This window comes from Nycticebus coucang, chromosome 13 (genome assembly GCF_027406575.1).
Source record: "Nycticebus coucang isolate mNycCou1 chromosome 13, mNycCou1.pri, whole genome shotgun sequence".
NCBI classification, from domain to species: domain Eukaryota; kingdom Metazoa; phylum Chordata; class Mammalia; order Primates; family Lorisidae; genus Nycticebus; species Nycticebus coucang.
The window spans coordinates 11,543,425-11,556,227 of NC_069792.1; the positions used below are offsets into that span (position 1 = coordinate 11,543,425).

General features: G+C 39.7%; 1 protein-coding gene across 2 annotated transcripts in view; it reads left to right on the forward strand.

The window, feature by feature from the left end:
* CHD7 (chromodomain helicase DNA binding protein 7) overlaps nt 1-12,803 on the forward strand; it is a 191,775-nt gene that overhangs the window by 109,130 nt on the left and 69,842 nt on the right. For both annotated transcript variants that reach the window (XM_053558884.1, XM_053558885.1), the window contains one exon: nt 10,468-10,609. In XM_053558884.1, coding sequence (XP_053414859.1) covers nt 10,468-10,609 — 142 coding nt within the window. The remainder of the gene's footprint in view (nt 1-10,467; nt 10,610-12,803) is intronic.

Below are 12,803 nucleotides of genomic sequence, written 5' to 3' on the forward strand. Positions count from 1 at the left end.
AGCAGTTTGCTTTTAAGCACTGCAATACAACAGTGGCAATTTTGTTTTGCAAAATGTTATGTGATACCAGTTATTTCCATCCTTGAATAAGTTAACTTGATGAATTTGTTTATACAGAAAATAATTTTCCTACAGAGGGCTGAGAGAGAGGACATAAACGGAAGCGGAATGAGATATGTAGGGCAGCACTGCTTGCGTCTCTCCTCTGCGGTCTCCTGTGCCATGTCATGGCTGTGTTCTAAACAAGCATGCTGGCCCGAAACGGGAGGTCAAGGAGGCGACCTGCTGGTGGTCTGGCTCTCTCTGCATTGTGTGTCACCGGCAGGGAGAGAGCTTGGTCTGCGTCATTCACACACACTCGGTAATAAAGGACACGAGAAAGGTAGCCTGATTTAGCCTCCTACCATGGTCTGTCAAGGGATAGAAGATAGAATGTGTGGCCATTTCCACAGCACTGGCCTTTTCAACAACTAAAATATATAATAAAATCTGTTTTTTCCATGCAGGAGACCCCAAAAGAATCTGCCCAGAAGCTGTTACTTAGAATGGTACAGAAACAGAAAAAGATGTTCAGCATCTCAGAAAAAGAACATGTAAAATCATGATGAGAAAAATGGGCCACATTCCTCTTCTCTAAAAGGATCTTATCTTTTTCCCCTTTTTCTCTAATGTTAAATACATATTTTTCCATCCATTTTCCAGTGCTCTTCCCGGGTGTCCTTGTAGCTTTCAGATATTGGCTATTAATAGTGAAAGTAAGAGCTAAGACATTAGTGGACTATGGAGAGGATGCGGTTTTGCATACAGAAAGATTCATGGAGCTGAAATATGAGGCTATGCATTCTTCTTTTCAATGCGTTTTCTGTTGTGCTTACACGGGCCTTGTGAAATGAGGGAGAATTTGGAGGAAGTGCTGCCTTTGAATGACTCTTGAAGGATTTAGTGGTCCATTTAGCTATATAAAGATTATTTGAATGTACAGAAAGAAGGGATCTTGGCCAAAGACTGTGACTTGACTACTGAAGCTTAAATGAAGCAGTGTAGACTTGTTGCTAACATAGTTTCTAGGGACACATTTTGTTCCTTGTTCTGTTCTCCCCCACCCTCATTTTAAATTTAGTAGAAAACTAGAATATTAATTTTCAATTAAGAATGAAGATAATCATTTCATTTGAAATTAGAAAATAAATATGCCATTTTTATTTTTAAAAAACACACAATGTACCAAAAACATGTATGAGTACTATTTGCAAGCCACACTGTCATAGTGATTAATAGTAAATAGTTAATATTTATTTAGCACCTTCTGAGGAGCTCAGCTTTTCAGATACTATTTTCTCATATAGGCAGGATTTACCTGGGAAATGTTTTCCTTCAGCCAGCAAGCCCAATAGTGGTACATTTTGGTAAACAGTGCATATTTTACGGTGTGCTCTTGTATATGTAAATTTTTTTGTTAAAGATTAGGCACAGAAGCAAACCATTAAGCCAGTTTTGCTAATAAATACAAACCCCAGATAGTCAGATGTCTTTTCCTTTCAGATACGTGGGTAATAAAATAAGTTAAACCCACAGCTTGCTTTTCTTCTCTTTTCTTGTTCTTTCTTTCTTTTCTTTTTTTTTTTTTGTAGAGATAGAGTCTCACTTTATCGCCCTTGGTAGAGTGCCGTGGCGTCACACAGCTCACAGCAATCTCCAACTCCTGGGCTTAGGCGATTCTCTTGCCTCAGCCTCCAGAGTAGCAGGGACTACAGGCACCCACCATACTGTTGCAGTTTGGCCGGGGCTGGGTTTGAACCCACCACCCTCAGTATATGGGACCGGCACCCTGCCCACTGAGCCACAGGCACTGCCCAACTTTTCTTGTTCTTTCTTTTACTCACATGCTATAATTTAGTCTTCAGGCAGAATTAAGTGTTTTGGACCCTGCGCCTGTGGAAAAGGGTATAGATTTCTTAAATTTGTGGTGGTAAAATGGATTGCTAGTCCTTCGAGTGTTGGTAAGGAACGAAGAAGGAGCAGTGTCCCGAATGTTGCGTGGCTCCGCTCCTTACCTGTCCCACTCAGTCTCTAGTTCATCAAATCCAAGCCCAGGCCAGGGTTGGGACCAAGTACCCCTTTTCCTTATGCTCCAAAGGTTATCATGTCTTCCACAAAGGGCCAATGGGATTTTTCTAATCCTAAATCCTCCTTTCCTTTGGGATAACCACCTCATGGCCTTCCCATTGCCAACAAGGAGCCCCACCACGGGCCCTTCCTCCGTCTGATTCATTCTTCCTCTTAGATCAGCTGAATGAGCAGGGTGAGAGTCATCAGCCACTTTTTAGGACAGACACTGATGTCTTTGACGTAGTTTAGTTTATTATCCATTGAAGGAAGAGAACCTAATAACATTGACCCTTGACAGCAGGTTTGCTCACTCTTGCTCTGTGCTAGATTCAGGATGGACCACACGGGGCCTGCTGGAGATTCATTTCTGCCCCTCCAGTGAGCTGCCGTGGACTTCAAAGCAGGGGCCTGCTGCTACTTTTGTTTATGTGGGAGAGGGTGGCGTAGATCCCACTTTCAACTCTCACCGTACCCATCAAATGAAGGTTGAGAGGTGAGGAGGCCATGAGTGTCAGTGGGATGTTAAAGGGAGATTTTTCTTAAGACATGTTCCTTTGAAGTCTGTCTTAAGTAGAACTTTAGGATGGCTCACATGTTGCCATATAGTAGATGTGGTTGTGATGTTAGGATTGGAAGATAAAGAACAGAAGGAATTATAGACTTTTTAAAACTTAACATAAGTCTGTATGTGTGAAAATGCTTTTGGAAAGTATATGAAATTCTGGACAAGTACAAACTTTGTGTATAAAGATCTTTCTGCCCTCTGCCTGGACAAAGGAGCCCCTTGAATCAATCATTGGATGCTTATGTGAAGCCACTATATAGGGCGTCAGTCATCTGAAATGCCAGCCCTTACTTTAGGTACTTTTATATAGAAGTATGTGTGGCTTAGCTTTAAAATGTTAAATAGGGAAATAAAGTGTGAATTAAGAAAAAGATGTCCTTCCTTTTTTAAGTGTTAGAAAGGCAACACCCTTAAACTTTCATGAGAATACTAATTTTACGTGTAGCCTTAACTTCTATAGAAACAATATAGTTTCATAGGAATTTGGCTTCTCCTGGGGATATTTCCTTCTTTGGTCTATCAATTCTCATCCCACCTATAACACCTGATTGAAATGTGGGTGGGCAGCATGGGTCGTTTGTTGTGTTAGCCACCCTGGCTGATCAGAGAAGATGATAATGAATCTAGGAGTTGGTGTTCTGACCACCAAGTTTATCATCACTGGACCCCCATCCTGGGTCATGGGCTTGCTCTGGATAAATAATAAATGGCATCTTTAAATGTGGCACAGATAGGCAAATAGGGGCTCTACAGTTTGGCACTTAGACAGATAATGGTAGTAGCCCATTTGAATTGAAAAGTATAACTTTTTGCATCGGTTTTGTAATACAAAATTCGTTCAAATTTTTAACGTTGCCTTACAATGCCAGGTGGTACCACGTAGCCAGAGTGCTGATGTCTAACTTCAGTGATTAGATAATATTATTAGCTAACTGAATTTCTTTTCCATGTTACTTCTGGTGCATCTTAATTCAGTCCACGAAACTCAGTAACTTGTAGGTAGATTTTCAATGTTAATTCTTGACTGCATAACAAAAGTCATTTTTTTCTTTGTGAGTTTATTCAGTATTAAAAATGGAATTTTTAAACGGTCTTTTTTAAAAGATGGTTTATATTGCAGCTCTACTGCAGGGTCCTAATGGTATGAAAAGACTTGAAATTACCCTGTGACGGCCCTGAGTAACAGAAGGTATTCACTGGGAAAGGTTTCGGAGGCCTGAAGGATACTGTAAATGGCCAGTGCTGGACTCCTGAGGTGATCTCCATGTGGAGTGTCAGACACTTTGGGGCCAATCCGAGGACTCAGACGTGGGCTCGTGAGCCAGGCAGCTTCTTGCTTCAGTCCTAGGATCGCTAGTTCTTGGACAAAAACACTAACCTCTTTGACCTTCACCTTCCTCACCTGTGGAAAGGTTTGATCATAAAATGTAAAGGCGAGGTATGTTGAGTTTGAAAGATACATTTTAAGTGAAAGCAAATTAGACTCTGGATCTTTTCTAATTTTCTTTGGTATTCCTTTCCTAAAAATTTAATACTGAGGGAGTACTTTATTCCATAATAGCTTCTCAACGGTTTAAATTAAATTGGTGTTTTTAAAATAGATATTTCATCAGGTGACTTTAAAAGAATTTTAAAAGTCGATTAGTAATTTTTAGTTGAAATAATATGTTTGTTCTTTATAAATAAAATAGAATTCCTTTCTCTACCTTTGCTCTCTCACAAATCTGTGGGTTGAGTTTAGGAGTTGGGGGCGGCAAGGCACTTGTTTGGACCAAGGTCTGTGGACGCTAGGCCAGGCGACTTAGAACGTGGAAGGTGCCCAAGGCAGCGGTGAGCAGATCACGCCCATCCAGGAGTCTGCTGAGTACTCGCGGGGACTTCACTTAAGGTCCTTCATGTTAAGCTGTTGAATTTTGGGTTTATTATCTGCCATTTACAGGTTGATTCATCTCTTTCCTCAGTTTGTTCTGTCACCTGCATTTTATTACTTAAACTATTAAATTTTACTGTCAGGACTTTATTTACAATTTTTATTTTGTGGGGTTAATTTTAGTTGATGATGTATCACATTTCATACTGCTTTTTAATTTATAATTGTGTGCCTTTCTAGCTCTTAATTTTCTTTTTCATTGTTTAAAAAACTTACCAAATAGTAGGCAGGGCCTGAAGGAAATCCTGTGCCCTTGACTTGAGTGCCTGGATGCTCTTCTCTCCCACTGTTGAGCCCTTGACCCTGACGGCTGATGAGTTTATTGTGGCTGATCTCTGTAGAGCTGCGTTACGCCACACACAGCCCGTGCCATGAGCTGGGTGGCGTCCTCTTGTAATTCTTACCCACTAGGGTCACTTCTTTATTAAAAAGTCTTTATAGCATATAAAATGTGAGACTATGCTTCCAGTACCTTTTACTCTTCTCTTAAGATTATCTCGTAACATTGTGGGGAAGCTCGAGTCCCTGAAAATGAACCTGATTAATCTTCAATGACCCATGCCTCAAAGTTGATTTTCCCCAATAAAGCGATAATCTTCACTAAGGAATCCCGTCCGAAAGGCTTGTTTGATTGAGAACTCCCTGACATTGTGCAGACATCTTCATTAACTAACCATACTCTGCTCATCACCTTTGGTTCCACAATATGGTTCCTGTTCAAATTTTCTTTCTATTAGGGACTTATATCCTAATCACTATTTAACTGCAGTCTATTTTGTAATCAAGAAGGTAAGTTCTGGGCCTTTGCATAAAGCCTTGTTTTGAAAGGCTGTACTCTTAACAAGATGAATGAGTTATCTATGCTGTATTTTAGCTCAGAGGAATCCAACCCCATTTCAGGTAATAGCACTGAGCCCATTTTTTGTACTCTGATCAGTTGTAAGCTGATAGGAATCCTTCTGTGAGTAAATTCCCTAGAATGTTCCTCCATGTGCAGATATTGATCTATGAATACAAAATTCGTGTTCTCCTAATGCTTGTTTCGAAGGGTTCTCATCAAGGTGGTGTGTGCTTTGATGACATCAGGAGTAATCACAGAACTTTAGAGCTTGTTCACTTAGCGGTGGATTCTGAGCTCATCCAGTTGCCCATTGGTGGAGCCTACTCTGATGAGGGAATGCAAAGCTGGTAGAGGAGCAGAGGCCCTTCACGCCTCAGCATCTTCAGGAAATGTTCTCTGTCCACGATGACAAGGGCTTGTCTAGCTTGAGCAGGAGGTGGCTTTGTGTCTCGGCCTGAAGCCTAAGAAGGGGAGGGCTCTTCGTTTCCATCTCTAGCTTCCTGGGATGACACCAATGGCCCTGCAGTTTGGGCAACCAATAATGATGGGAGATGAGGGTCAGGGAAAGAAAGAACTCTGTGAATAGGGAGGGGAAGGTATGTAGATGGTATTCTTTTCTATTGGTTTTGAAGAATTACTAAATTTCACTCTATTTTGGTCATACTGTAGCCCCATTTTACTGAACTTCATAGGGGCTTAGTCATAAAGATAGATGCTGTCAGATTTTCTTAAAGAATTACTGAGAGAGGGGCGGCGCCTGTGGCTCAGTGAGCAGGGCGCCGGCCCCATATACCGAGGGTGGAGGGTTCAAAGCCGGCCCCGGCCAAACTGCAACCAAAAAATAGCCGAGTGTTGTGGCGGGCGCCTGTAGTCCCAGCTGCTCAGGAGGCTGAGGCAGGAGAATCACCTAAGCCCAGGAGTTGGAGGTTGCTGTGAGTTGTGTGACGCCACGGCACTCTACAGAGGGCCATAAAGTGAAACTCTGTCTCTACAAAAAAAAAAAAAAAAGAATTACTGAGAGAAACATTTAGAGTAGGGCCTGGCACACAGAATTATATGTGTTGCTGCCAGTTACTGTTCCTTCCACTGCTTAATTACACCAGCTAACATTTCTAAGTAACCACCTGAATGGATACGAGGAGTACAAAGATGAATGTGATTCAGTGCCTCCGCTTCTTGAGCTTAGAAGATGCTGGAGAAGGACACGAACACATGCCCTTCTTTGATTGTAATGCATTGTAGTGATGTCAGTCCCCGTCAGTACCTCGCATGGGGTACCTCATGTGACATGTGGGTGGAGTGAGGGGGTCACACCCAGTACAGACTGGTGATGGTCAGGAAGTGCTTCCTGGAATGGGTGATGTCCACGCTGAGTCTTAGAGAAGTGTAGGCTGGGGCAAGCGTTAGATGTGTCTTGTTGGGAATAGTTTTATATGCCTAGAGCATAAGGGATAGAGGGCCTGAAATGTGGAAAGAATAAGAAAAACTAATGTTGCCAGTTGCAAAAATTGCAGAGGGCTTGGACTGAGAATCTTAGATGTTATATATGAGAGATTGGACTTTAAGCAAAAGAAAAGATTTGGTCAGATTTGCATTTTAACTGGTCACTGTATGGCGTTGGAGATGGGTTTGCATGTGATGTTTGGGAGGCTTGACCATGATGCTGAGCTGAGAGATGCAGAAGGCAGAGCAGGTTCAGGAGAGAAATGAGGGCAAATGTGATTTCCTCAGGTCTGCTGCCATTGAGGGCTAGAATTTGAAAGTTCCCTGCACATGGCCTGGTTATTCTTATGAACCCACTCATGGGTTGCTGTGCGGCAGCCAACGCTGCCAGGCCCCAGGAGTAGCCATCACTGCAGCTGTTAGGAGAGGTGCATGGAGGCTCTTTATCTGTGTGGAGGAGCTCAGTGGCCTCATCTTCAATACTGTAGTGTTAATTTAAAGGATGTTATTTTTTGTAAACATTCTCATTTCCCCAACTGAAAGAATTGCCCCTTTTGTGCATTCAAGTTTTTATCATAATTTGGAAGAGGAATATATGTATGGCAAGGTTTTAACTTTGACATAAAAGACTGATTTTGAACCTTACATATTTAAATCATAATGACTAGCTTGTAGGGCAGCGGTTCTCAACCTGTGGGTCACGACTCCTTTTTAACAATGAAAACACATTGCGGCATTCGGAAGGTTGAGAACCACTGTTGTAGGGTCTGTATTCTTTCTGTACCAGTCTGATGCTGGGTTCCCTACATGTGAAGGTGGGGTTCTGTGTATCCGTCTCGGCTGCTGATTCAGCCCACCTGAGTCTGAGCCATGGCCAGAGAATACTTCCCAGACTTAACTGGATGTCTTCCAGATGTGTGTGAATGTTAACTCTCTGTGCCATTATCTCATTTAAACCTCAGAACAAATTCTGGGGAAAGGTATGATTATTAACCTCCTTTGACAGATGAGGAAACTGAAGCTCAGGGAAATTAAGTGACTTATCCAGGCTCATAGCTTATAATGACAGTTTGAACTTGAACTAAGGTCTATCTGACTCAATCCAATGGTTTTATTCACCATTCTGTATTACCTTCATCTGTTAAAAGAAAAATCTCAACTGTAGTTTTTACGGGCAAAGTAGTTTTGGGACAGCACTTACTTGAAAATCCAGATTAGCTTATTGCAGGATAGTAGCAAATGCAATTTAATTTACATAACTTAATTTGTCCTCGATTGTAATGTCATTATGTGGACGCGGAGGGTTTTGTAGCCTTTTTTGACTTCTTAGGGTGTTTTTGTGATTTGTATATTGATGCATGGAAATGCTTAGCTGTCTCTGAATGACATTAATAGAGCAAGGTCTAATGAGTTTAGAAATCTTTCAGTAATCAGATCTGGGGTAAGTGCTTCCCTTGGCTACAGGCTTTTTGTCTAAACATTTGGAGAGGTCCTGTCTGACTTTCAGCCATCTTGGAGGCTCCATGCAGTTCATTCTTGGGGAGGGCAGATGGAAAATCATTAGCACTTCTCTCCTTCAGCAAATTGATGTTTCCTCAGACCCAGGCTCTGGTCGACTTCCAGATAGTAAGCCTTTTACTCCTGTAGGACAGTGCACACAGGGCCCGGCAACCCTACAAAATTAAACTGTGTACTTCACTGGTATAGAGGGGTCACCGTGAAAAGCGCGAGCTGCCAACTCACTTTACCTGGCAGTGGTTCAACTCTTTGACAGGCCTACCTCTGATTTAAACAAATTTGAGAAATATGTAAAGTTTTGGAAGCAGTTTTGCACTGATTTGATAAAAGAAACCACAAAACACTGCAGCGCAGGTGTTGAGAATGTTTGAAAGCTGATTGAGGGAAGCAGATGGCTTTAGTCAGTGGCATCTAGCCAAAAGAGCAGGTGCTGGTCATGTGACCGCTGGTTACCAGGGTAATCTGATTGCTCTTGGCGTGCAGATGAAAGGAAAGGGGCCCAGTGTTCAGCTGTAGTATTGTATAATTTGTGGCAGTTAGAGCGGAAATAAATGCTGGAAATGGAGCCTCATAGTAGGGGAGACTTCTGTCCATGTGTAGCATAAACACTAGGACAGTTGGATGAGGAACTGTTGTATGGATTATTTTTAATTTAAAAAATATTATGCTTTCTGTGGATCTTTGGGGAACTTAAAGTTTTTAAAACACTGCCTTTTTCTTTCTTTTTTTTTTTTTTTTAAATAAAAATAACTCTCTGAACCTAACTGCTATTTGCTATGATCTTGAATTGTTTCAAGTTACTTTCTTATGTGGCTATTTACTGTGCTAAAATGTTAACAGAACAAAAACTCTGAGTATTTAAAAATAACTAGTTTAAGATGATCGCCTGTTTTATTTGTTAGTTGAAAAAATACATTTTAGGTGTCTGGATACTTTTAATCTATTAGCAGTACTTTTGAAACATTCTCCCTGGTGCATGTTTTGCTCAAGAGGCATGTGAATATCTTGGCCTCTTCTTTTTTGTAGTAGCTGAGGTTAAAAACATGCTGTTTAATGCGTTCTGTCAGCACACTTTTCTGGGAGTTTATAAACTTTAATAAATAAAATTGAATGAAATATTTGAAATGTATCTTCTGTTTTAAAAATTTACTGGATCTGAGGCTCTCTAGAAAATGGTAAAAAATAAACATTGCTGCGGTTGTATTATTTTCGATGGTGGATCACACATGATAATTGATATTAGAAAATCTCGAGGATGGTTTGAAAATTGAAATGGCAGGTAGCACCAAGTGGACATTTTAAGAGTGTCAGGCGAAGGTTCTAGAGGTGATGATGAACTGAAATTAAAAATGTTTTCTTAAAGTCATACATAACATTCAAATCCTAGTAACGTTTGTCAGCAACGTACTATGGAGCCATGGGCTGTAGTTATTGGGCTTGGTTTGCTATATTTTTGTATTTCAGATACCTAACATTAGGGAAATGAGGCTAATTACAGTTCTCAGAAGATGCCTCACACTGAAATAAGGCATGTATTTAAGAATATAGCATTAACTAAATATGTAGAGCAGGATATTGCTGCGTATTTTTATGATATTTTTAAAAGATTATCAGTTGGATAAAGACACATAGTAGGACTTACCGAGGAGGAAACATAGGCAGGAGTGTTAAAACTATTTGTAAGACACACAAATGATCATGACACTGTTTTCCTTGACAGCTCAAAAAATATTTTACACCTTGAAAACTTGATAGGAAAATGACTTCTTAATCTGGTTTTTCGTTACAACGTGGTGCATTGGCCACACAAATGCACTATGTGTGGTATTAGGAGTTTTTGCATGCATTTTTTTTTTTAAATTAGGTCAGATACTTGCTAAAAGTCATCAATATGTAGTTTTGTCATAAAAACAGAGTACAGTTTAACTGTAAATGGCCAACATGCATTGATTTATCAATTGTCATTGATGCTTTAGGGATGTTAACGTGGGGAATATAAGGTTTGGGACATGGAAAACCACATTAAAAAGTGAACACTAAGTGATCCACTTTGAATTCTAGTAATAAGAAACCTGATTCAGAAGCAAGTGCTTTGAAGAAAAAGGTCAACAAGGGAAAAACGGAAGGTTCTGAAAATTCAGACTTAGACAAAACGCCCCCGCCATCTCCTTCTCCTGAAGAAGACGAGGACCCAGGTGTTCAGGTAATAGTATTATTCTGCTCCCCAAGCCTTTGTTATTTAGCATGGGTAACTTAACCTGCACGAGAAGTACACTAGACTTCTCCTGTCTTGTTATAGAGATGCTTTTGAGATGTGGTTACTGTTGTCTGGAACATTATCTCCATAGTGATGGTGGCTGGGGAGGCCAACACGAAATTAAGCTCCTGACCACAGCCATTTGGTTTTGCCATCTTTGACTATGCAATTAATAAAACAATGAGTCTTCATTTATTTCTACAAATGTATATTTTGATGTTTATGTTTGTTTTTAGCATCTTAACATATCACTGGTTCCTTTAAAGCTTTATTCATGCTTTTTAAGTTTGCCTGAAGTTTGGTTGCTTGTCAGTGTTTTAAATTTTGCAGACTAGGAAATCAAGATATGATTTGTAACTTAAAGTTTCTGACATCTGACAGTCAACTGAGATAAATTCGTATAGTACTCAAGTTTCTATGAACAAGTCACTGACTTTCTGAATGGCAAGTCTGCAGAATATTTTCAGTGTTAAAGCAGCGGTTCTCAACCTGTGGGTCACGACCCACAGAAACTGTATTAAAGGTTTGCAGCATTAGGAAGGTTGAGAACCACTGTGTTAAAGTCTCCTGACTGTTGAAGAATTTTATAGACGTGAGTTGAAAGACTAGTCCTGAAATAAATATTAGGAATTCAGGTTCTTGTGTACGAAGCGCATTGCCTTCACTGATTGGACTGAGAGAGACCCTTACACGTGACAGCTAAAAATTATTTCCTTGTTAGGTTTCCTGGAAGCATGCCAGTGTGGTCCACTGGGATGGCTGGGTATGTAACTTATGTGAATGACCTCTAAGGTATCAAGGAGCAGTTACTGAGCAGTCCTGCTGGAATAGGAAACCGGCCCCTAGAAGGTTCCTGGATTTTTTTTTTTTTTTAAACAATTTAGTGCACACTCCGGACTGCCTATCCCCTTACCAATTACAAACACAGTATTTGCAATATGCAGCTCTATTTTAAAAAATTTCAGTTATTTTTCATTTTGTTTTTTTGTTTAGAACTTCCTGATACCTGATCAGGAAGAACTATTTAGTTAGAACTTTCTGATAACTCCACAGAATGGCCTCAGCTAATGACCTAAAAGGGATAGAGAGAGTATGAAGGGTTTGGTTTGGTTACATAACTAACATAGTGATATGTTTAGCAGTGTGGGTTAATTATGTAATTTCTTTTTGTTTTATACATCAGTGGAAAGACATTAGAAAGGTAAGTAGATGCCTTTTTTAAATTGCTTAGGGAGTTTAATAAACTATTTTAATGATTTTGAATTTTATTTTTTCTCTTCAAGGGTGTTTTCTCCTGATCTGTGTTTGCTTAATGTAGAACTTTTATGACATTAGTATTTAGACCTATTAAGAATTTATTCACACAAGTCAGGAAAATTCTGTTCTTTTTTCACAAATAACTACTGTTGTTTTTTTTTTTTGAAAAACCTTTTTGTATTAATTCAGACTCAAATGGACTTTTGGAATCCTAGTTTTTTTTTTTTTTTTTAGTTATTTTTCTCTTCTGCATTTCAGTTATAGAAAATTACTAATCAATTCAAATGAATATTGGTGATACTGGCTCATTCTTTCTGATTGGCTAGGGCTTAGCTGTAATGTGCTCAGTAGCTAATAGAAACAACCACACCAGGAGATCAGATCCGACTTTGAAAGCCGTGCTTTCTCGTATCTCTGACACAGGAAGTGACGCTGCTTGGTTGTTCACTGTGTTTCTCCTGCTAACACACGCGTGAAGGGTTTAGCATCCCAAGTTTTGTGATTGATGTGCCAAAGCACGGGCCATATTTTAGCTACAAGTGGTGTGAAAGGTACTGTAACAGTGAGATTATGATTTAAATCTTTTATTCAGTACCTGTTTTAACTGTAAGTTTCTTTTCCAAAGTAATACAAGTTTTAAAAGTTGACCTGTTATTTTAGTGTCAATTCAAAAGTTTTAAGTTACAGTTTAAATGTAATTTTCGTATTTCGTTTTGACTCACAGAAATCTTTAATACAGTTAATAGTTCACCAGATGATCATAAAAGCATATTATGTAATAAGTGATTAACTTTTACATTAGGAAATTGTAAAAGGAACCTTGACACCCAAAATAAATGATCTTAAGATCAATATAATTTAGAAATTAGAGAAGCCATATAAC